Raw genomic sequence first — 25,434 nt, forward strand, 5'->3', positions numbered from 1 at the left:
TTGATATAAGAATATTTATTGAAAAATACAGAAAACACAAGCAAATAATAATAATAACAGTATCATAAAATACCAATAATATATATCAAATATAAATATCAGTATTAATACCAAATATTATACAGGGTGTCCGTCCACTGAGCTGTGGGCCCAGGGTGGTGGGTGGACACCCTGTAATCTAATATTGTACAAAATATTTCACAGGGGTTTATTGGAGTAAAGGTTGTATTAATATAGGTCTCTATTACAAAAAATATTATTGAAAGCGTCAACTATAAAAGTTAGGATAAGAAACTTTCCAGTATCGCTAATTAATATCCGTTGGATTAGAACCGGTTCTCAGCCATGTATCGTATTATATCCAGTTTAGTACGAGTATAAAAATGTACAATTAAAACCAGTTTTTTAGTCTGTTCCTTCGGCATGTTGGGGCTAAAAGAACTGGTTTTTAATCATATATTTGGACATTTTTATATCCACAGAAAGCTGTTTATAAAACGATTACCATTGAAGATCCTTGAAAAAACAGAGCAATAAGACAATGTCCGATAAATTGATGTACATTCCCAATGAAAATACACAAAATTACCCCTTCTATAGATTGCAATTAGTGATTTGGACAAACAACTCAAAGAAGCAACCAATCAAAATTCATTAAAGTCCCCAAAGTTGTTAGGCCAACGAAAAAGAAATCGTTAGGTATTATAAAACTTTGGGGACTAGTGTAATGAACAGCCCATTGTCCCCTCTCTCTCTAATTTAAAGAATTATTTGAATACTTTTAACATTCTAAAAGAATACCTTGGCCTCTAGGAAATTAAATGATTCTTTGATTTAATATTTATATGCATTATTGTACCAAATATTTTCTTAGAACCTTTATTCTTATCCATGATGATTTAAAATCTATAATTAATATTTTACTATAAAGCTTGTTCAGTAAAATTAGACATCTTTAAAACCTTTAATATAAATAAACTAGAAAGGGAGAGGTCATTTTCTAGTAAATCCCGTAAAGGTGTGTGTTATAAGGCCTAAAAATAGTAGTAGAACGATAAGGTGCTCTAGATATATGTATTCCCTATTGAATAGAACAATAGGGAAATTTTTTTTTTTTTTTTGATAACCGTACCTGGATTATCTAAAAAAAATACGAAATTTCTATCAAACGCTTTGTTTGGCTCAAACTGACAAAAATTAAAAAAAAATATAATTATAATAATAATGTTTTCTATAGGTACAAGGTAAAGGTTAAGAACAATCTATACCATTAAACAAAGGAAGAAGTCATTCTTTACAGGTTGATTTATTATAATTATATTTTTTTTTATTTGTGTCAGTTTGAGCCAAACAAAGCGTTTGATAGAAATTTCAGATATTCCAGGTACGGTTATCAAAAAAAAAAAAAAAATTTCTTCCCTATTGTTCTATTCAATAGAAAATACAAATATATAGAGCACCTTATCGTTCTACTACTATTTTTAGGCCTTATAACACACACCTTTACGGGATTTACTAGAAAATGACCTCTCCCTTTTTAAATAACAATAAACGACTTAACTACTATTTATGTAGGTTGTAGCAAAATATAAAATTCATTTTCTATCTAATCTAGGTAAAAATTACTTTTCAGTAGGATCATTACAATAGCAAAAAAATGAAGTATTTCTATAATCATAGTTATTTATCACATCGTATTATAGACAGCTTTCCTCGGATATCAAAATACCGAGTGACCGAAGGCCCGGGCTAAAAGAACTGGTATTAATTCTATGATTTTTATTTTAATATTCGTGGAAAATTGTCAGTAATACGATGATATAAATTTTTTTTCAGTATGACTGAGAACCGGTTCTAATCCCACGGATATTGATCGGTTTCGAAACCATATTGGAAAACTTTTTTTCTGATTCTTTACTGATAGAAGTAAAATATTATTTTTTAACCATCATAAAATTACCCCTAAAAAGCTTTAAAATATTACGAATAGGTAAAAAAGTTCTAAAATGCTTTTTCTGGAATATTTGTTTTTTTTCTTATTTACTTGTAGGGTAAAAAGATTGAAAATTGTTTTATTTTAACTAGGTACCTATAAATTTTTTATTAGTATTAAAATTACAATATATGAAGATGATATGATAGTTTAGTTCAATTTTTAGCAAGTTTACTCATATGATATAATAATCAAACTATAAGATTTATTAAAACTTAAAGATGTAGAAAAAAATAGTGAAAAAATAAATTTAAGCAAATTTTTTTGTAACTCTTTAAATAGAAGAAAAAGAAAACACATCCAATAAAATGTCTAATATCTAAACTCTATAAAAAAGTGTATCACTAATCAGTAAAAAATAGTTGTAAAAATAAAAATAATCTTTGGAATATGAACAATTAACATCTATGCTAAAAAAGCCACTCAAAAAATACTATATGCACTGCACATTTTGACATGTGGAGAAAAAAATCAGATCTAAAAAATACAATTCTTTTTCTGATATTTCAGTTGCAAAGGCACAAGTTTGTTTCCCATAATCTCTGCATTCAAAAATAAAATGATAATCTATTAGCACATTAACACAAGCTTAAAATTTTATCTCAAGCCTAAGAAAACAATCAGTTAAAGTTAAAGCATTTTTAAAGTATATATTAAATAACTATTTCACAATTATAATCAGAAATTATTTAGAAAAATGGCGGGTAAAAAATTACGGGGCATTAAAAATCACACTTGTGCTTCGCGCCAAAATTATTGTCGCGGTCATTATAATAATTTAATTGATTGATTGTTCTCTACAAGAGTGTGCAGCGGCATTTATAACATCCTGTGCAGCACCCGTCACTCTCGGCCTCGTGGTTCTTGCGTCCAGCGTTTGCGGTACGATTGATCTACACATTACCATACTTTAAAACTCAATTATAATAATAAACATGTCAGAATCGTCCTTATGATTTAAAACTTGCTACACAAATTCCCTCACTTACATTAATTTTGAACTTAAAGCTTTGTTAAGAAAATTTTTGAGTTATAAAGTACATTCCTGTCTAATAAGATCATAGAAGACATCATTAACTCCAATCTTGGCCTTAGCAGATGTCTCCATGAATGTGCAGTTGCCAAACTGTCTGGCCAGACTCAAACCTAAAGTAAAACAAGATAAGGTTTGGAAATTTCCAACTTTTAAAAAAAATATTTTATTTTTAAAAAGGAATATTTGAAGGTTTTATTTTCAAGGGGCGATTTCACTAGATGATAACTAGGAGTAGAGTCCTCAAATGCCTAAGACACAGGGGTGTATATTTTCCAGCCTAGTTAAATTTCTTTCCCCCAAACCCTGTCTGTATCTTAACAATACGGGATATTTCCTTATTTTGATTTGAATTAGAAAATATACAACACCCCTTCAGAGACACAAAAGTAGACTTTAGTGGTACACTTCTGGAACTCCAGGGATCTAAATGGATTGGACAATGCCAATAAATTAGTGTTCATCCCAATGATAATACACAAAATTACCCCTTCTGTTGATTAAAATTAGTGCTTAAAATGTTTAAACAATCAACTTTATGAAACAAACAATCAAATAATACCTAAATTTTTTAACCAACGAATAAGAAAACGTTATTATAAAACATTAGGACTAGCTTAATAATCAGCCAATTATCCCCTCACTCTCTGGGTATTTGGTAAGAGACAGTTAGAAAACATTACCTTGATCTTTTCCAACAACTCTTTCATCCTCTAGATCGCACTTGTTCCCGACCAAAACCATAGGCACATCGTCACAGTCTTTCACACGCAGAATTTGTTCCCTAGATGAAATATTAATGTGCTAACTAATATCACTATAACGGCTGAACTAATATGCTCCCCATTATGCTCCCAAAGACCGCATTTAGCACAAAATAAAGTTTTTCCAGTATAGCCAGTAAATCTATTAACATCCGCTTCATCATCGTATTACAGACAATTTTTCACGAATATTTTCTTTTTTAAATCATATAATACCAGGTTTGTTGGCCCAGGGCCATCGGCCCCTCGGGTCTAATTAAACTGGTTTCTCTAAAATCTTATGATTTTAAATTTAATATCCATGGAAAGCTGTGTATAATACGATTCTGTACCTGAGATCTTGAATGTCATTAAAGGTGGACTGTGCCGTGATACTGTAGACCAGGATGAATCCCTGTCCATTCTTCATGTACAGGTCTCTCATGGCAGTGAACTGCTCGGTACCAGCAGTATCCAGGATCTCCAGCATACACTGCTGCCCGTCAACCTCAGTTTGCTAAAACGGATAAAGGATTAATGATTGGCAGGTATCTAAAGTGACAAGACAAGGGCCGATAAATTCATGTACATCCCCACTAATGATACAAAACATTACGCCTTCTGTAGATAAAATTAGTGGTTGAAACGTTCGGACACTCAACTGAATGAACCAACAAATCAAAATTCAATAACATTTCCCAAAGTTGTTGAACGAACAAGAAGACGTAATTATAAAACTTTGGGGACTTCTGTAATAAACAGCCCAATGACTTTAGTATTAAAAAATTAAAGTACCGACTGTAAAGGGTTTAGACATTAATTAAATATCTGTGGTGTTTATTTTCAAACCTAGTTGAATTTCTTTCCCCCCCCGTCCATATCTAGTACATCTCGCCATATATTTACTCATGTTTGAAATGTTCCGAGTAAAAATATAAGATTTTCTTTGAGTTTTAGATTTGGTTACAAAAAGTGGCTCCACAGCTGAATAACAGGGACACCCATGCTTTTTATTTTGAAGGTGGTATCTAATTTTTAAAAAATTTTATGGGGGGAATGAGGGGATCAAAGTTTTAGAGAGGTAAACAACCCAAAACACCCACCCTTGAACGTCTATATTTGAATACCTACCTTTCTATAGGAATCCTCGATGGTTGGATCATATTTTTCTACAAAAATTCCCTGTACGAACTGTACAGTTAGGGCAGATTTACCAACACCACCACTACCCAGCACAACAAGCTTGTACTCCCTCATTCTGAAACAATTAAATTTTTATTTTTATTATAATTTTCGTGGAAAATTATACATAATACATGATTTTGTAAGAACCCGCTTTAATGCAGCGAATATCAAACGGTTTCAAAGCCATACTGGGAACAAGATTACCCATTCAGTAGATTAAAATGATTGGTTGAAAAGTTTGGACACAACTAGTTTGCAACTTGCCAATTAAACTTCAACAAAGGTACCCAAATTTGTGAAGCCAACGAATTAGATAACGCGGTGCTAAAACTTTCAGTTTCGGTGTAATTTACAGTCCATGTCCCCTCTCTCCAGATTTTTATTTAAGCCCTCGTTTATTGGTAGCGAAGCTACTCTTATGACTTAAAATGTCAGTCTATCTGTCCCGGTAAAAAACCTTTTATGGAATAAGAAATGTTTTCTTATGCTATAAAAAAACGTATGTTTCCCGTAGTCTAGAAAGAAAACATTATTTCATGATGAAGAAATTCTATATCAACTATAATGTATATAAATTTCACCCAAATGCTTATATGTAAGATATACTTATAAAGTTATAATGTTGATTTTTATCTAAATCCTTTGCTTTTGAATCAATGCAATCTTATTTGGATAAGACAATAACCGATATATTGATGTATGTCCCCAATGATGATACACAAAATTACCCCTTTTGTAGGTAACAATTAGTTGAAAAGTTTGGACACTTAACTTAATGATCCAACTAATTAAAATTCAATATAATTACCAAAGTTGACAGCCAAATGTCCCCTCCCTCCCTTAATTTCAATAGAAAAAAATCTTATCTTTCTTTTAAAATGATACCACATTTTTAATAGAGGTAAACTTATTCTGCTTTAGCCTATTTGAAATATCATAAACTATAATAATAATAATAATAACTTAAATTCAATAACTCTTTCAATCCTGTTATGAGAAGAAACTATAATAGCTTTAAACTTTAAACAACGAGTAATAAATATCTTAGCATATGCATAAGAGTAAATAAATAAATAATCTAACAAAGGGATCAGTAATAAATGTTATTGTTATTGCCCTATAACTTCGTGTGTGTGTGTGTGTGTTTGTTTGTGCTACTTCCAACACATCAGAGATCTAAAGGGATAAGACATTGGCCAATAAATTGATGTATATCCCAAATTATGTTGCAAAAAATATCTCTTATGTAGGTTTCAAATGTGTAAATTGCAAATAGTGGTTAAAACGTATGAAACCCAACTTATTAAAAACGCCAATAGAGTCCCCAAAGTTGTTAAGCCAATTAATATTGTAAAACTTTGGGGAATAGTGTAATAAACAGCCCATTGTCTCCTCTCTCTCTGATTTCAGTAAGTACGTATATTTACCCTTTTACAGGTCTATTGGTGTTACAATAAAACAGCCAATAAGTATGAAACTGTTTTTAGCAGTGCAGATACTCTAAAACTTAGATATGTCCGTCCGTTCCTTTGCTAACTGAAGTAGTATATTGGTTGCTTTTGCAGGAAGTTTGTCGTAAACTGTGACCAAATATGATGCTTTGAATTTTTTCATATCCCTACACCTTAAACCGAAATCCCCCTTGAGACTATGGGCATAGTGTATAGGTTTACATAAAAAGACGCCAAGCTACTTAAAACAGCGATTTACTACTTATAAATTTTTTTTAATTTTATGTAGTTTTATTGGCACACCTGTTAACACCCCATTTCCCCACCCCCCTTAACCACACAAACTAAAAAATAACCCCCTAAAGTGTTTTAACAATGTCACAATTAATTTTACGTTTCAATCTTGGTAGACCTTAATAAGGTTTAGTTGATATTGCATTGAAAAAAAACAAGGTTACAACATCCATAAGTAGTGAAGCTCAAAAATTATTAATTGAAATCGGGAGAAAATGTACTATAGAGCAGTGTCATATAATAAACATAAACTTGGTAAAATAGGAAAATCATGAAAACTTTATAATCAATAAAACCACAAAAATTCCAGCTGTCTATCTTTAATAGGAGCCGAGAAAATCACGTTTCTCCCACTTTGTCTCTGACAGACGGACACACGGACGGAAATTGTGAATTATAAAGTAGCTTCCCTACAAAAAATATAAATAAGCCGTGGAAAGATTGATTTTTCAGGTGCATTATCTCTTATACCTGGAATTTAGTTATTTCAGATAGCGAGAAAGGAATATTTATAATATTGTATAAACACTAATGAATCCAAATACCCCTTCTTGATACCTGTTCAATAATTATCTGTAGTACTAATCTCTCCCCTTCTCTCCTGAAGCGATGAATAGTTATCTTCCCCCCTTTCTTTTAGGGATCTCTGGAGCACACTTTAGATAAAGCAAGCTGGTATATCTTGAATAGTGTGTTTTAGGCTGTTTTTACTCAATCTGAAAAAATAAAAAATCTTGTAGGCCTTGTTTTTAAAAAAGATGCTGTTTTATAACTAGGGCCTGCACGTCAAATTCTAGATTACATTGTATTATACATCAAGTACAGTTCAATTGTATATTAAAAGAATTGTACTGTTATTTTAAAACCTGATTGATTTTTTTGAGATTTAGTACGATTCATACATCAGTTAGTTACTCGCTCTGTAATGATTAATGGGTATTATCCTCTTAGAATTTTTTTTCAATTTAGAAAATTTGAGTACCCCCCCCCCCCCCCCCCCCCGACAACGAACAACTCTGGCCGCAGCGCTCGGCTCCCTAGCCTATAACCTAACCTAAACTAAAATAGTTGTTCGTTGACGGGGGGGTACTCAAATTTTCAAAAGAGGAAAACGCCGATTAATGTAGTAAAAAGGTACACAGTTCACCAATAGCTTTTTATATCCTAATATGTAAAGTAGCAAGGTTTTTTTTTGTCAAGCTTAAACTTTCGATAACTACAGAGCCGATTGAGTTCTCCATTTTAAGAAAGTTTCAATTAGGTCCCAGGATGGTTTTAGGCCCGGCCTAGATGCTAGAAGGGCGGTTGCTACTTATACTTCAAAGAAAGTGACTTACTTTAAACAATAAAATAGATTCAATGCGTAAAAATTCAACAATCACAGTTTAACTTAAAGAAATTTACACCTTTTCAGAAAGTCCGCTTTTTAACCCTTTACTTGATGTAGTAAAAGACAAAACTAAACTATAAACTAAATATTTACTTCTAATCCCTAATTTCTTAGAAAATGGGGGAATTGGGGGTTGAAAACATCCTAATAAAGGGAAGGTTACGAGTCTAATACCTTTTGGGGGAAAGAGAGAAATATTTTTAAATAGGGGGTAGGGTGCGGCTATTAAAACACAGTAGCTGAAATAAATGGCTTCCATAAATTTGAAGGATCGGCAAGATTTTAAACCACACTTATTTTTTTGAAATATTCTTAATAAGGTTGGATTCTTAAAAAATATATTTTGTGATTAAACTAGCCAAGCAAAAAACCTAATATTACTTGCGCCAGTTTTGTGCAAATTGCAATAAGTTGCAGAAAAAATAGTTATTAGTCTACCAATAAGAAGTTAGTATTATTTTTTTTAATGGCTATCTTATAGCTAAGTCATAACTCTAATGCGAAATGGTAGGTATTCTTAATAAGATCTGTATTTTCGTAGCACAATCCACTGTCTTAGTACATGTCTACAACGATAATGAGCAGGGGGGGGGGGGGGGGGGTTGATAATCTAGAAGGAGGAGATTTAGGGTTAATTTTGTAACCTATGAGTATGATGATTATTTCACTGGCGTTCCTTGAAAACAGTAGATACCAAATCAGCGTAGTATGAATTGTCTAAAAAAAAATTCTGGGCGATTTATAAAATATTCTTACAAATTTATAAGTAAAGTTATGCCTTTGGATTTTATTCTTATATTTCTTAGTTTCTTTTAATTTCATGAATCTTACAATATTGTTGAAAATTTTAGCTTTGTATTGAAAGATTATTTTTATTAAAAAAATTATCAAATATTTTTTTCAATGTGTTATATTCCCCCTGGTTAAAATACGTGAACACATATTTAAACGAACAAAGGAGCTAGAAGGTGTCATATTGAGGAATAGACACTAGAATGAGTATTTGAAACTACTAACTACTCATTTTTATAAGCAAAGCTCTCCTAATAATAAGGTACGAACGTAAACACTAAACACATTGCGAACAACTAGTTTAATTGCATTAAGGAACAATAAAAAGGTCTTTAAAACCATTTACTATTTGGAGTAAAAAGTTGCAAACGTGCTATTTTAATGGATTTACTTGGATCTTACATCCGATTATCATGTAATCGAAATAAAGTGAAACTTGTACTTGGCTAAAAAAAATCCCACCCATCCCCCCCCATACTGAATGAATAAATGAAGTCCATGTTAGCAACCTAAATTTGCGAGATTTTTCCCCTATCATAATATCTACGTATATTCTATATTCATTGCTATTTTAATCTTATTTTTTAAAAACTTTATATTTTTTTAATGCATAATCTAAAAGTTTACCTTTATATAATCTTTGTTATTTTCTAAACGCGTGTTTTCCTTATCATTTAAATAACATTCCAACTTTGAAAAATCTGAAAATAAACAATTTAATGAAAACTATGTTCTACGCTAAACCCTGAACTACAACTAATAACCAGATATATTGATTAACCAATAAGAATTGATTATTACAAGTCATGTGATAACTAAACAACCAATGATAATTGATTATTACAGGTCACGTGATTAATAACCAATAAGAATCGGTTATTGCAAGTTATTAGATCAAAGCAGACCAATAGGAAGTAGATCAGGGCAGAGCATATCCACCAATTGTAATATCTTGAAATAAAGAAAATAAATTTACAAGAAATAATATTACAATAAATGAAATGCATACTTTTTACTACAGAGAAATACTAAAGAAATCAACTAGAACCATTCATCCCCCTTTTCTAGCTAATTTGATTTAAACGTTTCAATATTTTTTCGAGAATAAAGGTTCTAACTGAAGTATTTTTTTTTATTTTTGTGAATTAACTTTGTGACAAACAGTTGTATTTTGTTATTTCTTGTATAATACTTAAAATTGCGAAGACATTTCTTAACATATATAAAGTCTTTATATAAAGAATATCACCCTTTAAAGTTGAATAGATTGGCAATATAGTTTTTTTTTAATCTAACTGGTACTGGGATGTTTTTCATATCACATTTTTTTTCGCTATCAAAAACATTGGAAGATTTATTTGGACAGTATCTGTTATTATTTTCTTTGTTTTATATTTTTAGCTTATTAAACAATTCAATTTACATCTTTATAGCAGGAAAATGGAGGCTCTACTGCTAAATAGGACTAAATGCTAATATTACAAAATTGATTACACTTCAGAAGTAAATTTTTTTTTGTCAGATCCAAAATGTTGCAATTTTTTTGTGATCTTTTCTTTCTTTAAAGTTTTTAAAACACATAATTTCCAAAAGTTTTAATGAGCAATTGATTTTTTGTTAAGCACTTAATCTTTAAAGGTATCTCTTCCTATTAAAAATAAGTACTTGCATTTTTACTTGCCAATGCATAGAGCAAGTTTTTTTTGGCATACTCAGGTCAAAAGTCTAAATCAAAATAATCTGCTTGATATGGTGTTGCGGTAGAAAAATAGGAAAATGATAATACATACATAATTTTATGTCAATTTTTATAGAAGGTATTTTAAAAGTGGAAGAAATGAAGTTTACCCAAAACAGACAAAGTTAGGTTTATTTTTCGATGGAGGCAATGAATAAACCATTTGTAATGTCTTTTTTTTTACATTCTTTAGGTACTTAGTTGGTTAATTAAAAGTGCACTTATAAAGTTATGTAGGTAACAAAACGTAACAAGAATAAATTTCATTGCATTGTTCAAATGAAAAAAATCCGTCAAATTGAATTTTAAAAATCCTCCAAAAATGAATGTTGATCAAGCTGAATATTATGTTGCATTGAAGGAAATTTGTAACAGATTCATTCTTGTTGAGCTGTGATGATGGTGGAAGGGTTTGTTTAGAAGTTTGCTTTCAGGAAGTCGATACACTCGTCATAACCAACAAGGACAAGAGCACAACCAATGGAGCGCAGCACATTTGTGAAGTTACCCTGAAAAGAGAAAGATATTTATATTAGCAACTCACAGGCAATAACATTATAGTTATTTATCGCATCGTATTATGCTTTCCGCGGATATTAAAATATATAATTATAAGATTAAAACCAGTTTTGTTAGCCCCGAAATGCCGAAGGCACGGACTAAAACCCCCCTAAAAAAAGCTTGGACGTCCATGTTACGATTGGTCATATTAGTGGATTATCTAGATTTTTTTTGCATTCATTAATTTTCATTACTTTTTTTGTTGTAAAAATAAAACGTTTTCTTACCTTGAAAAGAGCTTTAGCTCCTTCATCCTTGACAATCTTTCTCCAGCAATCCATAGTTCCCCTAAAGTTTTACCATATTTGACACAAATCCATTTAACAAATATTAAATAGCAACAGTTTATTGCAAAACCTTTCTCTACAAGTGCATCACTTGCCAACGAAAGAATCTTATCTCCTATCTATTTTGTATTTTTTTATATCAGTATGGAAATGTCAATAAAATCTTCAAAAGTAATACATTGAGGTTCCAGTTTGGGCAATATTTAAGCTATTTACAAGTATGAACTATCCTAGAAAAAATATTCAATGAAAAACAGTTAACCCTACCCCTTTCTTTAATTTTTAAAGTACAATAAAGGTAAGGATGGAAGTTAGATTGTGGCTCCAATCCACTCAAAGGATAATCCTGAACAGGCTATCTATCTGGACAGACAACCAATGGCATTTAAAAGGCTTTAACACTTACTTGTACATCTTTTCCCCCTGTGCTTCACCAGACATCATCATAAGCCTTCTACGGACGGTATCGAAGGGATAGGCAACGGTAACAGAGCTCATAGCCACAGCCTAAATGAAGATCGTTAAAGTCCTCTTCTTACAATACTCAAGATGCATTGCACAGCTCATTTAAAGAAAGTCATAATCTATACTAAGTTAACGCAAACAAATAAATTTATAATGCCTTAGAAAAGGATTATTAAATCCATTTAAAATTCTTTTAAGGAGCCAAGAAATATTATTAATGTTGTCAAAATCCGTTTATATGTCTTCATTAAGGCAGTAAAACGAGCTATTGAAAATCATAGCTTCCCTTACACTGTCATTTATCCGTCCAAAACATGCCTTACCTGAGCAATAGCAAACTTGGTAAGAATGTTGGGGCTATCAAACATACTCTTAGCTGTGTCATAGGCACCGAAGTAGATAGCTCTGAAAGAAAAAACATTGTTGTTATTTTCAGTTTTTTTTTAAGATGCAAAGCCATTAGGTAACATTTCAAGCAGGAAGCAAAATCAGCTGAAATGACTGTTAAAAAAAACACAAGTTTGTCTCAATTGATTCAAAATTGTCTAATTTGGCGAGAAAATGCAAATGTGAGCGTCGTCTCAGCCTCCGTTCCATATTTTACTACACCAAAGCAATTGTCATGCCACATTTCAGTGGTCTAACTCTTTTTTAAGTTGAATTTCTTTGTGCTTTAGGCGTGGTTACTAAGTGTCTCAACTTCCCCCCCCCCCCCCCCCAAATAGATGGATAAATACAAAATAAAATTTAGTGGTCTATCTTCCAATAGCCGATTCAGCAATACTGTTTTTAAAAACACCACCCCACTCCCCTCTTGACTTACGTGATCCGGGGATCTAATTGGATGAGACAATGACCGATAAATTGATGAACATCCCCAATGATGATGCACAAAATAACCCCTTTTGTAGATTACAATTAGTGGTTGAGACGTTAGGACACTCAACTAAATTAACAAACCAATCAACATTCACTAAAAGTCCCCACGGTTGTAAAGCCATTACTATAAGACTTTGGGGACTAGTTTATTAAATAGCCAAATGTCCCCTACCCCCATGACATAATCATACCAGTAAAATAATAATACCCTGGACAGATGAAATAAAACCGGGATACAGACCACGGATAACTAAATAATCCATCCTACCTGTAAATAATGATACCCTGGACAGATGAAATGAAACCGGGATACAGTCCACGGATAACACCATCAGCCTAAATAAGAATAAATTATAAGAAAGGGTTAGATTAAATTATAAATAGACGGAAGGTTAGACTAAAAAATTTACAAAAATCCAAGTATGATTACGAGTGTTGTGCTAGTTTCAACTGAAATTCTTAGCTGCTTATAGGAAGCTATGTAAGTAGTTTTAGCTTTCATTTCATGGATGTATACACAAATACACAAAGGCTTGGTTTTACTGGATCTCTTTATAGTTGCTTAAACTCTTCATATTAAAAACTAGCAGCTTCGCCCCAAGAGGCCTTCGGCGGAACGTAACTGTTTTTTTTTTAAATTTACGAAAAGATTAACTGTTTACCAAATAATATTTTTTTATTGCTAAATTGGGTTATTTATGTTTCTTTTGCCATTTCTCTTGGGAGAGTGGACGTGCCCTCAATTAAAATAGGTATAAACCTTCTCATGACAAATGAGAAGCTACCCTGTAAAGGAAAATCATATAGACAGCCAGACATCCTGTTACTTTATTATAAGAATTCGTACTTAGATTTATTTGAATACTTACTTATTTTGTGATTAAATGTATTGGTTCAGGCAAAGTCAATACAATATTTTATAAGAATATTTTGTTTGTACAACTTAACATGCGCAATAAAAAATGTACGGTAGTTTCCCCTAAAGTGACTAGCGACCACAGAAACACCCATCCCTATTTGAAATAAATTGAGAATAAGCGGGGTTGAGGGAGGGGGTGGTTATGTTCTGGATCAAACAAAAAAATCACACAGCCCCCCTTTATATACAACTCAGCTTTAAAAGTGTGAGTGCCTTTTACTGCCATAATATTTTGATAATAGGCTAGGCGGTCTAAAAAAACTGCTCAGTTTAAACCGGGCTGAAAAAAACAGTATCAGGCAGGAATATCCCTGGATAGGCCATCGAAGCTGTAGACCCCGCAGGATTAGGACTACCCGCAGGGATTAGGGTTAAGAAGTAAACATTCACCCAAACCCTATTTCCAATATTTTTTTTAATAAAAGGGGTGGGTTCCGTGCTCGCTATGCACTTAAAGTGAAAGCACTAAATATATTCATATTTAAACATTAATATCGCTATGAACCCATAAAAAAACTCGTGATATTATAAGTAATAACAAAGATAAACAAGAAGGCATAACCAATAATGACAAACATTCTAAAAAAACACAAATTAAGCCAAAAACAGGTTTCAGTTTGTATTTCTTGTTGAAGAAATGAAGTGCTCTTCATTTGTAAACTTTTGTGTAGCTTTAAAAATCTTTCCAGTTAGCAAAGGGAGTGATGGAAAAGCAAGAACAGCCTTCTTTCATCCCCTTACAATATTGCATCTGTTAGTTAATCTTTCTTTGTATGGATTTTATGCTTACCATACAACAAGGGTAATAATTTCGGAAGTGAAGCAGAAGCTACACTCTTAATTCACTTTGTCTTTCTGTACGTGTCCTAATTTGTGGAGGATTTGTGCTTTATGACAAGTAAACATCAGCTCCATAACCCACTATTTTTGTTTGTCCATACGTGATTTTTTGCTTTGCTACTTATAAATTTTGTCATCCTTGTTATCATATGAAGTGCAATAATGTTGATTTTACTGTATTGCCAAAATAGTACTGAAATAACTATCTTTAAGTATACTATCAGTCCATGAAAGCTCAAGATTTAAATAGGTCTTTAAAAAAAATATTTCTTAAAATTTGCAATTATCATTTTATGTAACTTTTAGACATACATAGAGGGTGACATGACTGTCAAAGAAGGAGTAGTGGTGGTAATCAAACTTCTGAGTTTTGCAACAGCCCTTTTATCTGTTGGGATGTCAACACCGATGGCCCTGAATTTTGGAGAAACACTTTTCAAGCTTGACTTAGACCTACCTCCAAGAATATATATCATCCACACTTTAGATGTACTTTTTTATATGGGTGGTATAATACCTCTGGACAGAAATGTATATGCACTAATATCAGATCCTGATGAATTTTACAAAGCTGTAGCGCTAATTGTACTTATGATACACAATGTGGTAACCCTAATCCCTACATTTATCCTGGAAGCCATTGTTATCTACCATACAAACCAAAAATTCAAGGAAGTACTTAATCACAGGGGTTCCCTTGATATTGAAACTCTTCAAGATGTAATTGATACTTGGACAACAACTTGCTCTGCCCTAGGGATGCCTGTTTTCATTCTGTTTTCCTGTCAACAAGCTTTGGGGGTTCTTGTAGTCTATGCCTGTTTGGGTATGTAATATAAGATTTGAGAGCCAATTTAATGGATGATGCAGGCCTTACCTACATTGACAGTTGCCAAATTTTTTTTTCAAATTAAAGGGTATTAAATAGGTGTACATTTTTTGGGAGGGGAAAGGAAACGGAAGGGGGAATGGGAAAAAAAGAGAGAGGTGGATGGAGTTTTCCTACACTTAAGTGTACATTTACTGTAAGCGTCCATTTGCCTTAAGTGTACATTTACTGTAAGCGTCCATTTGCCTTAAGTGTATATTTGCCAAATATTAGGTCAAAAAAGCATATCTTCCTTGCAAAATGCACTCATCTAGCACCTTTGAATAGAACTAACTCTAAATTCCTATTTCTTTTTTTAGACCTGAAGTATATTACACTTGTGATAACTGCACTGGCTCTTGTCTTTTTAACAACAACAACAGTATTTAGTCTAGAAGGCCTTTACTATCAAATAAGAGAAATCGCAGATAAAGCAAACAAGGATTGTAACTTATCATGTAGAAATTATATTTTTATCAAGTAATATCAAACATAGTTTAATTCTAAATTCCACTAATGTACATAAAAGGCATTATAAGAAATTAGTCTATAGAACTAAGCCAATTTTGTGATATGTTTAAAACCAACATAGTAACTTACAATTAACAACAAATTATATTTTTCATCAAAACAAATGATAAGTTGTAAATCGGACAGGATGCCTACATCACCTGTAAAACAATGACAGAACTGATGAAATTCAAGGAGAAAGCTGATAAAGTTGCAAATCTGGGTCTTGTTACAGGAGCAGGTTTCTTTGCTGTAGAAAAGTCAACACTTTCAGCAATGGTATCAACACTGCTGACTTATTTTATCATTCTTATACAATTCCAACCATAATTAGGTTTTATTTGTGATTGTAAGTTTAAACATAATGAGTTATGAATTTATTTTGATTGGTGATTGTTTTTAGACTAAATCTTTAAATTGTATAAATATTATATCATATCATTATAAGTTACATAATTGTACAATTTTTGTGTGGAAATCATTTATATAAATTTGTTTGCGCAAGGCAAATATTAATATTAAACAACCAATTGCTTTAAATTAAACACTTATTGTTAGATATTTTATTGTATTTTTGAAAAAAATGTATTTATTCCAGTGTGATCTTTTATACTGTACCACATTAATTTTTGTTTAAAACATAACAAAACTATTAAAGTAAAATTGCACCTAAGGGAATAGATTTTCAAATTATATGTCAATATAGTTACACAGGGCAAAATTTCTACCATCTTCATCCATGAAGGGGAGATAAAATTTCAAGTTTAGCCATGTGATCATTGCACATTACAAAACAACTAATCTCAAACAACACAATAACCCTTACAGATTGGGGGGGGGGGGGGGGGAATACTGACCTCCACTCTAGTTTTTTCAATGTCATTTTTTTTGTAGGTAAGATAGAGAGTTGTGACTTCATGACTTAAGTTTAGTAATTATACGTCAGCAACAGTTGATCTTATAAGGATATCTGATCAGTCAGTCGTGGCGTCCAGTCAAAGTCAGTTAGGTGGCACCAAATTCAGAAAAAATTTGAAATAAATCTTAATTTCTTCATTATGACTTTTGTGTTTAAGATAAAGACATAAATTTTTTTTTGGTGAATACTGGGATATCAATAAACATCTGAGAATAGTGGTGTTATGACCCTTTGACCGCTTCCTGACCGATTTTATGTCCTGCTCTTAATATGTACTTATATCAGGTATATCGTGGCTTCTATTACAGCTAGACCTAAAAAAATTTGTGGTACATCCTTGAATAATAATAAACTTCCGTGGGTAGTAAAGTCATGACCGTTTGACCACTACTTGTCCGATTTCTGACCAATTTTCTATTACCTACCTGTAAGCTGCCAACTGCTGAATTTCAAAACAGCTATAGACCAACCAAATTTTTTATGTAGTCTTTTATTTTGATCAGAAACAGATAAAATATTAATTGGCGCCGCCAACCATCGTTTTACTGCCAAAAATGGCAGTTTCCTTTATTTGCCATTTTTCGGCGATGGTCAGAAAAAGCAATTTTTTGTTATAAAAAATAAAAGTTCAACCTAAAATTTGGTGATCCTAGCTTTAAAGTTTTAAGATTTTGCTGTTTTACTTTGCATGGAGCTTTTTCTGTCCAATAATGAAGAAAGGGTTCCACTAAATGTAAACAGTAATTAAAAATAACAATGGTAATGTAAATATTATGCCTTCAGTTGTTAAATGGTACTATAATGAAGTGCTCATCCTTTATAAACTTCTTTGTAGCAATAAAGGTTATTCCAGTAAAAAAGGGAAAAGATGAAAAACCAGAGTTGGCACTCATTCACCCTTTAACCATCCTTCAGATTTTGATATATCTGTGTCTGTATGGATTTTATACTTTTATAGTTTGCAAGGTAGTTACTCAAATGCATTACTTATAAAATAACACACATTGAAGAATATAATGTGTATTTAATCTAGAGCCATGTATTTGTTTTAAACAATTATTTAATTCCATTCAGGTATATATAGATGGAGAGGTTGTAACTGTTAAAGAAGGAGTTGTTTTAGCAATCAAACTCCTAAGCTTTGCAACACTACTGCTCTCTCTAGCCATGACTGTACCAATAGCATTGAATCTGGATGAACTTTTTTTCAATTTTGACATGGATATTCCGCTCAGCTTACTCATGATAGGCATTTTAGATATATTTTTCTACATGGGCGGGATAATACCTCTAGATAGAGATGTCTACAAACTTATTTCAGACCCTGAACAATTTTACAAAGCCCTTTTATTCACAGCCTTGATGACATACAACATCTTTACTCTTTTTCCATCATTTGTCCTCATGGGAATGGTGGGTAATTACACTGAGCAATGCTTCAAGAACACGCTGGAGAAGAGTATTCTACAAATTGGAGATCTCCAAAATGTAATTGAAATTTGGAGCACAACATGTTCTGCATTAGGAGCTCCAATGCTTGTCATGTTTACATCACAGCAAATTGTCAGTGTTCTTACTATTTATGCTTCATTAGGTGATTGTTTTAGTTTGTAATTAAGTCACTTGTTATATAAAGTAGTAAGCTTTTATGGCCGGTAGCAAAGGATATCACTGACCTCTGAACCAATATAATTCTCCTTTGTAGTAAAGTACAGTAAACTCAAATTGAAAATGGGGAGGGGGTCAGCTTCCCCATTCCACCTCAAGTGCCACTAGAGGCTTCTGAGGACGAGGCAGCTAGTAATCTAATCATATATAGTATTATCAAATTGTATCAGATGAATTGAGATATTTGTAATTCTTAAAAATCAAAATTTAATTTAATTTCAGACATCAAATACATAACACTTCTGTTAACTGCAGCTGCTTTAATCTGCCTGACAGTTTCAACTGTTTACAAACTAGAAAGTCTTTACTCATTAATAAAAGACATATCAGAAAAGGCACACAAGGACAGTCATATTTTCATATATCATTTGGCTTTTCATTATTCATGTATAAAACTGTACATACAAAGAAAGAAGTAACAAAAACATAAGAGTATTACTTGTAACTTCTTTACTCCATTTAAGTACAGTAGTATTTTAAGTACAAAACTGATGAAAATTGAATTAATATACAGGATGCTTACATCAGCTGCAACACAATCCAAGAGCTGATGCAATACAAAGAGAAAGCTGATGCAGTGGGAAATCTTGGCCCAGTAACAGGAGCTGGTTTCTTTGCTGTAGAGAAATCTACACTTACAGCAATGGTATCAACTCTGTTGACTTACTTTATTATTTTAATTCAATTCCAACCATAAATATTTCATTACTTTTACATGTTTTTATTTTGAATTTTTGATTTTCAATAAAAGTTACGTGCAATCAATCTTTTTACTTAAAATGTTAAAATATTACTGTTTAGAATACATGTTTCATGTAATTTTTAGATAAAATGTCTATATTGTATCTTCATGTTTGCCATTATTGACTGTAATTACAAATTCTATGTTTTGTTTACCTTATACTTTAATTATAAACATATTTTCACCTTTGATAAGTTTTATCTGAGTGATTAATAAATGGTTTCAATGATTTTCTATTATTTTAACAATTAGAGTAAAACATTAGAGATGTGAGTAGATTCAAAATAGTTTCTTATTGCCATTACTTAAGCATGAACTGGATTATTTGTTTCATTAGTTTTTGACTAAAACTTTAGGGTTTTCTATGAAAAAAAGTAAAGCAATTGTTTTTTTTCAAAATCACCCTATATTTCCATCCAACTAACCTTGTAGCACCTCATAATACAATCAGCCAACCCCTAGAATTCTATGTCAGCAAATACAACTAACCTTGTAGCACTTCATGATACAGTCAGCCAACCCCTAGAATTCTATGTCAGCAAATATAACTAACCTTGTAGCACTTCATAATACAATCAGCCAACCCCTAGAATTCTATGTCAGCAAATATAACTAACCTTGTAGCACTTCATGATACAGTCAGCCAACCCTTTGAATTCTCTGTCAGCAGCTGCCTTACCAACATCAGCTCCAAGACGAGTTCTAAAATATGCAATAAATGAAAATCGGAAAGCTTTAGAAAAAATGAGAATAAAATAATTGGTGTAAATCCATAATGACACAATTACCCCCTCTCCCTTATTTTGAAACAAAAGCATATTTAATAGTACATCTCTGATTCAAATATGAGTATTCCTTAGAGTGGACATTTGTTAAAACCACAGGGGATAGGTTTAGACAAATGAAATAAAAATATATACAACAGCTTCACTTACATAATATAGAATTATTATCAGGGAAATAGGGATAGTAAGATGAAATGGGGTGGCCATTATTTTTTTTTAGTTGCAAATGGTTTATAAATGCTTTTAGAGATTGGTTCAGAACTGGTTCTAATCTAGCGGATATTATTTGGATTCGAAGCCATACTGGAATAGTTATCTAATCAAGTATAGCATCGTATTATAACTAGCTTTCCGTGGATATTAATATTTTAAAAACTAAGATTAAAACCAGTTTTGTCAACCGTGAGGGGCCTAAATCCCGGGCTAACAAAACTGGCATTAATTTTATTTTAAATTCGTGGAAAACTTTCTGTAATTCTATGTTATACATGCTTTTCCAGTGTAGTTGAGAATCGGTACTAATCCAGCGGCCATACTGTAAAACAATTTCTATGAAGCTCTCTACCTGGCAAAATCCAGAGGGTAGACAATGAGGAGGGATGTGGCACCAGCAGCTCCACCGGAGGCCAAGTTGGCGGCGAAAAATTTCCAGAATTCGTCCTTCTTCACTCCGCTCATGAAGATTTGCTTGTACTTGTCTAAATTGCAATAAAAAAGTTTAAGGTTAGGATGTAGTATGTCTGTGTGTATTTCTGTACCTTAAGATCACGCTACCTGCTAGACAGATATGGTTCTTCTATTCATTTAAGCTTCTTAGGGGTCAGAGAAGTTTAATTAATATTTTGGGGAAAGGGTACTTCCCCAAACCCAAGGGAAATTGTCCCTTGAAAAAATAACCTCCGAAAAATTAAACAAACTACAACCACCCCCCCCCCAAAAAAAAAATCCCCCTCTGGGGGAGTAGCTTGGTATAGGTTCTTCAAGGAGGAATAAAACTAAATAATAAACCCTACCCCTATATTTTTCTCTTACTAGAGCCATAGAAATATGTACACATTTTTAACATATTCAGTTATTACAATCAGCGGACGCGTTCACGACAAAAGAAATACGCAGGGATCTAAGGTATAAGACAATGGCCGATAAATTGATGTACATCCCCAATGATGAAACTCAAACTTACCTTACCTTCTGTAGCGAAAAAATAGTGGTTGAAACGTTTGGACTTAACTATTGAACCAACCAATCAAAATTCAATGAAGGTCCTCGTAGTAAAGCCAGCGAATAAGAAAACGCTATTATACAACTTTGGGGACTAGTGTAATAAATAGCCTAATGTCCCCTCCCTCCCTGAGAAATGCGCCTACCTTTGAAAGCAAAGTTAAGAGCCTGTGTGGGAAAGTATCTGACTACATTGACGACATTACCACGCCAGAAAGACAGGAACCCTTGCTCTTTCTGGATTCTGGAGAAACAGTCAACAATACCCTAAACAAGATAAGTCTACATGAAAACTGATGCCTTTTGGAAATAAAAAAGAGATTATTGTCCTGTTGAATAAACAAAATAAAAAAAATCTTTTAGCTGAATAACAAAATGAAAAGATATGCCAAACTGTGTCTTAAAAGGTATCCTTGTTAACACAAATTTCGCCTGGGAAAAAATATTACAGACACACAAACTTATCAAAGACCAATGTTTTGGAGGTTCAAATGGCCAATACAAATTACAAAAAATGGGAAATGAAAATAAGAAATTTTATTTTGTGTGCTTCCCTCCCCCCTCATTAAATAAATCTATGTTAGGCAATGTTTGGCGATAAGTAAATCTAAATAAATAATAAAATATACCTCGTCATTTTTTGAATTAAGAAACATTAGATTTTAAAAAAAATGTTTTACATGAAATTGCAAACTGTAGTTCAATCTTTTAAAAAATGAATAACCTTATAACGCTGGTCTTCAGGAATAAACTTGTGGGCATCCTAAAACAAACAAAAAATTAAATACATTCTTGAATCCTTAAGTGTTTCTCATAGTAGTAAAAAAAAGTAACATGCCCTGTTCACTCCACAGTGGCGCATAGGCCTCTGACAATTTGTCATTGTTTTGTAACAATGTGGCTTTTTATGGATATGGGATTGGGTTGTCAGCCCTATATTTCTTTTAATCAATATAAAAACAATTTGAGTATTCTGGAAAGGAATGGTATGAAAATGAAAAAAAAAAAACAGTAAAATTGGTAAGTCAAAATATACGTTGGGCTTAATTTACTGGAGGCAAAGTAGCTTTTCTTTGGTTGCCGAATTTATTACCAGATCAAAACATGGACTATACCTTGCATAGAGAGGAAAGATTATTTTAAATATAAATTTACTTTTATGATAAACTTTCCCAATTTATAAGATTTTTTAAAAATGCCTCCGAGGTGGACTATGCACAGTATTTACGCAAATGTGCCAGAACTTACCCCCTCCCCACCCATTAGTTTTGCAAATAAGGAAAGAGGGAACAATAGGCTGTTTACTGTTTACTACACTAGTACCCAAAATTTTTAATAACGTTTCCTTATTCGTTGGCTTAACAATTTATGGGACTTTTTATGAATTTTTTATTGATAGATTGATTTATTAAGTTGAGTGTCAAACGTTTCAACCATTAATTGTTATCTACAGAAGAGGGAATTTTGTATATAATCATTGGGGATGTACATCAATTTATCGCCCAATATCTTATCTCTTAGATCCCTGATAGCAAATAAAATCAGACCTGAATCTGTAGGAGAATCTTGACTCTCTCCAGTGGGGCCACAACAGTCTTGGACACAGCGGCGGACACTCCTCCAGCAATAAAGTCCAACAGAAAATCCTTGTTCATTTTCCTTCAAGTTTGTGTTGCCCTGTCTGAAACAATATCATGTACTCAAGTATAGTATTCAAAAATAAGATTCACTTTCAATAAGTATTGATTGCAAAGTTTTGAAACGACAAATAAGGATCAGAAAAAATGTTAGAATTCATAAAAAAAACAATTTTTTTAACTGAAAATTTTTACACTTTTCCAAGACTTAACTGAAAAGGAGGGAGGGGAATTTAGAAAAGTCTCATAATCAAGGAAACAATGGCACTTTTAAAAAAACAAGGGGGGGGGGGGGGAGTTCTGACACATTTGCGTAAACCTGGTATATAGGCTTTATCTTTGGACTGAGAGGATAGGTTATAAAAGATAAAATCATTCTTTTATGATGAATTTTCTCAAGTTTTAATAGGACATAAATAATAGCGTTATAGAATTAGGTAACTAAACTAAATGACAGCATTCTATGCAGTGCACGAAAATCCTTGATTACGGTCTTAACCTTGCCCCCCCACCTTAAAAAAATGAATAAGTATTAAATAAAAATCTATTAACTAAAAATCCTATAAGTATTTGGCTTAACTATTACATACAACATACTTAAGCATACAAAAAAATCTTACCAAAAATTGATTATGCTTAATGAATAAATATTTAACAAACCTTAATTTCTAATTGTTTAATAATAATTAACAAAAAAAAACTTGATGTTCTATACGTTTACAATAAATTAATCTTTGTTTACTTTTTTTCAATAAATAAAAAAAAAACAATACTCCAAAAAATAAGGCATAAGTCACCGTTTTAAACAATGTTTTGTGGTTGTTTTTGTAAAAAATAATTTAGGGTTTTTAAACATCACAATTTAAATGAGATTAACTTAAGTTACATTATTATTACTTACATACAAAAAGAAAGTAGGCATTTCAAAGATTTTTTAGGGAATTATGTAATATTCAGCACATGTGCTTCAAAAACATAATGTATAGAGGTACAGTAAATATAATACAATACACATTTTTAATATTTTAACTTATCCTAAACCTTAATAATATCAAATGTAGTTACTTTACTAATTACTAAGTTTAACAGCTGTATGAAAAATAATGTATAAGTTTAATTTCTATTCTTTTAAACTGTTCATTTGTAAACATTTGATTAAAATATTTTTTTAAAAACTTTTTATTTCACTAAAAACCTTTTCCCTTTCCCGAAAATGAGCTTCTATAATATTAAATATGATTAAATTCACAATTAAATAAGGAATTATAATAAATAATATGATTTTTGTTGTTGTTCTAATATTCCTGGACAAGGACTTAAATTCTGAAAAACATTAAAATAGTAGAAAAACAGCATGAAATATACAAATTAAAGAAAAGTTGAGACCTTATTAAATAATCTTTATCTGCTTAGCTCTACTAATTTTTCAGTATCTTAATCATTGTTCCTGAATACTACTACTTTTGCAAACTCGTTTTAAACGAGAATTCACAAAAAATAGAAAAATTTGGGAAACAGTTTAAATTACGCGATAACTAATATATATTTACTCGTCATACAAAGGCGTAGCGTCGCCATACTGGCCGCGAGGCGTGCGCGGTGTTCTACTTGGTTCCCGCCGTCCATCGCCGCCGCTCCTGCCCTGGTTATAATTCGGCGTTCTCGAACTACTTGCCCCACCCCCACTACTTCTGCTATGCTGATTGTATTGTGGGGTTCTGTGGGAGGAAGAGGCGCCGGTTTGTGATGGTGTCCTGTGGCCACCACTACCACCATACTGTGGAGTTTGTCGGCTGGTTGAGCTTGTGCTGTTGTTGTAATGGTTGGGTGTACGGCCGGAATTGTATTGTGGGGTGCCGCGTGATTTATCTTCATACCTAAATTGTGTAAAGTATTTTAAAAATCAGACCTTACTCCATCCCAGTCTCAACTGTTAAATTCCGTATAACAACCGCACATTTCTCTTAACTATAAAACAAACCTACACAAACACAAACAGAAAACAGCAGAGATTCTCAACGATTAATATAGTTTAGTTACTTATCGCATCGTATTTTACACAGCTTTCCGCGGATACAAAATTGTACATTACGATATGGTACATGATTTTTTTCAGTGTGACTGGAAACCGGTTCTTAACAAGCGGCTATATATATCGGTTTCGAAGTCATACTGAAAATGCGCTTAATTTTTTACCTCGGTGTTGTGGAATAGCCACCAGTCCTATTGTACGAAGGAGTATTTTCTCCACCCACATGTGGACCACGCGGGGTTATATCACCCTCTGCCAGTCGGGGCGTGCGGCCACCACCGCCGCCTCTACCACTGCCGCCCGCCCAACTTTGTGCAGCTGCGGCCCAGGCATTTCCAGCATTGCTGCCGCGACCCTTGTAGGCGGCGCCAGGTCCAGGCGAGGCTTGACCTAAGACAATAAAAGTCCGTTTCAAACAAAGCAAAAGACATAAGAAAAGTAATATTGACCTTAAAGGCTAGCGACGAACCACATTTCATGAA

At 32.5% G+C, this 25,434-nt stretch overlaps 3 protein-coding genes across 4 annotated transcripts in view; all 3 read right to left on the reverse strand.

The window, feature by feature from the left end:
- LOC145331072 (ras-related protein Rap-1b-like) lies at window positions 1-9,926 on the reverse strand. Of its 2 annotated transcripts, XM_080175691.1 has the most exons (10): window positions 9,787-9,926; window positions 9,509-9,637; window positions 7,258-7,415; window positions 4,901-5,027; window positions 4,123-4,286; window positions 3,710-3,810; window positions 3,039-3,139; window positions 1,528-2,886; window positions 802-978; window positions 1-142 (listed from the first exon to the last, which is right to left on the reverse strand). In XM_080175691.1, the coding sequence occupies exons 4-8, from the start codon at window positions 5,024-5,026 to the stop codon at window positions 2,791-2,793; spliced, it is 588 nt and encodes a 195-aa protein (XP_080031817.1). In that variant the 5' UTR covers window position 5,027; window positions 7,258-7,415; window positions 9,509-9,637; window positions 9,787-9,926; the 3' UTR covers window positions 1-142; window positions 802-978; window positions 1,528-2,790. The 2 variants fall into 2 exon arrangements, with proteins under 2 accessions (XP_080031817.1, XP_080031816.1); XM_080175690.1 differs by having other exon boundaries at window positions 1-978.
- LOC145331070 (ADP/ATP translocase 3-like) lies at window positions 9,582-22,966 on the reverse strand. The gene is made up of 10 exons (XM_080175688.1): window positions 22,831-22,966; window positions 22,008-22,046; window positions 21,430-21,550; window positions 20,628-20,760; window positions 19,895-19,979; window positions 13,080-13,147; window positions 12,256-12,337; window positions 11,874-11,974; window positions 11,408-11,468; window positions 9,582-11,128 (listed from the first exon to the last, which is right to left on the reverse strand). The coding sequence occupies exons 1-10, from the start codon at window positions 22,936-22,938 to the stop codon at window positions 11,036-11,038; spliced, it is 891 nt and encodes a 296-aa protein (XP_080031814.1). The 5' UTR covers window positions 22,939-22,966; the 3' UTR covers window positions 9,582-11,035.
- Window positions 22,964-25,434, reverse strand: part of Spt6 (transcription elongation factor Spt6) — a 54,025-nt gene continuing 51,554 nt past the window's right edge. The window contains exons 39-42 of the mRNA XM_080175685.1: window positions 25,117-25,342; window positions 24,116-24,797; window positions 23,420-23,961; window positions 22,964-23,132 (exon numbers count right to left, since the gene is read on the reverse strand). Of these exons, the coding sequence (XP_080031811.1) occupies window positions 24,467-24,797; window positions 25,117-25,342 (557 nt within the window). The 3' untranslated portion in view covers window positions 22,964-23,132; window positions 23,420-23,961; window positions 24,116-24,466. The remainder of the gene's footprint in view (window positions 23,133-23,419; window positions 23,962-24,115; window positions 24,798-25,116; window positions 25,343-25,434) is intronic.

This window comes from Acartia tonsa, chromosome 11 (genome assembly GCF_053477335.1).
Source record: "Acartia tonsa isolate MP-2025a chromosome 11, ASM5347733v1, whole genome shotgun sequence".
In the NCBI taxonomy this organism is placed as follows: domain Eukaryota; kingdom Metazoa; phylum Arthropoda; class Copepoda; order Calanoida; family Acartiidae; genus Acartia; species Acartia tonsa.

Excerpts from the sequence above, each read along its gene's own strand:
- LOC145331072 (XM_080175691.1), bottom strand. The coding sequence starts at position 5,026 with ATGAGGGAGTACAAGCTTGTTGTGCTGGGTAGTGGTGGTGTTGGTAAA. Across the intron at positions 3,811-4,122 it reads AATGACATTCAAGATCTCAG|GGAACAAATTCTGCGTGTGA; the intron begins GTACAGAATCGT and ends TATTTCATCTAG. Across the intron at positions 3,140-3,709 it reads AGTTGTTGGAAAAGATCAAG|GTTTGAGTCTGGCCAGACAG; the intron begins GTAATGTTTTCT and ends GTTTTACTTTAG.
- LOC145331070 (XM_080175688.1), bottom strand. The coding sequence starts at position 22,938 with ATGAACAAGGATTTTCTGTTGGACTTTATTGCTGGAGGAGTGTCCGCC. Across the intron at positions 13,148-19,894 it reads GTATCATGAAGTGCTACAAG|GCTGATGGTGTTATCCGTGG; the intron begins GTTAGTTATATT and ends ATTCTTATTTAG. Across the intron at positions 11,975-12,255 it reads CCAAGTTTGCTATTGCTCAG|GCTGTGGCTATGAGCTCTGT; the intron begins GTAAGGCATGTT and ends ATCTTCATTTAG.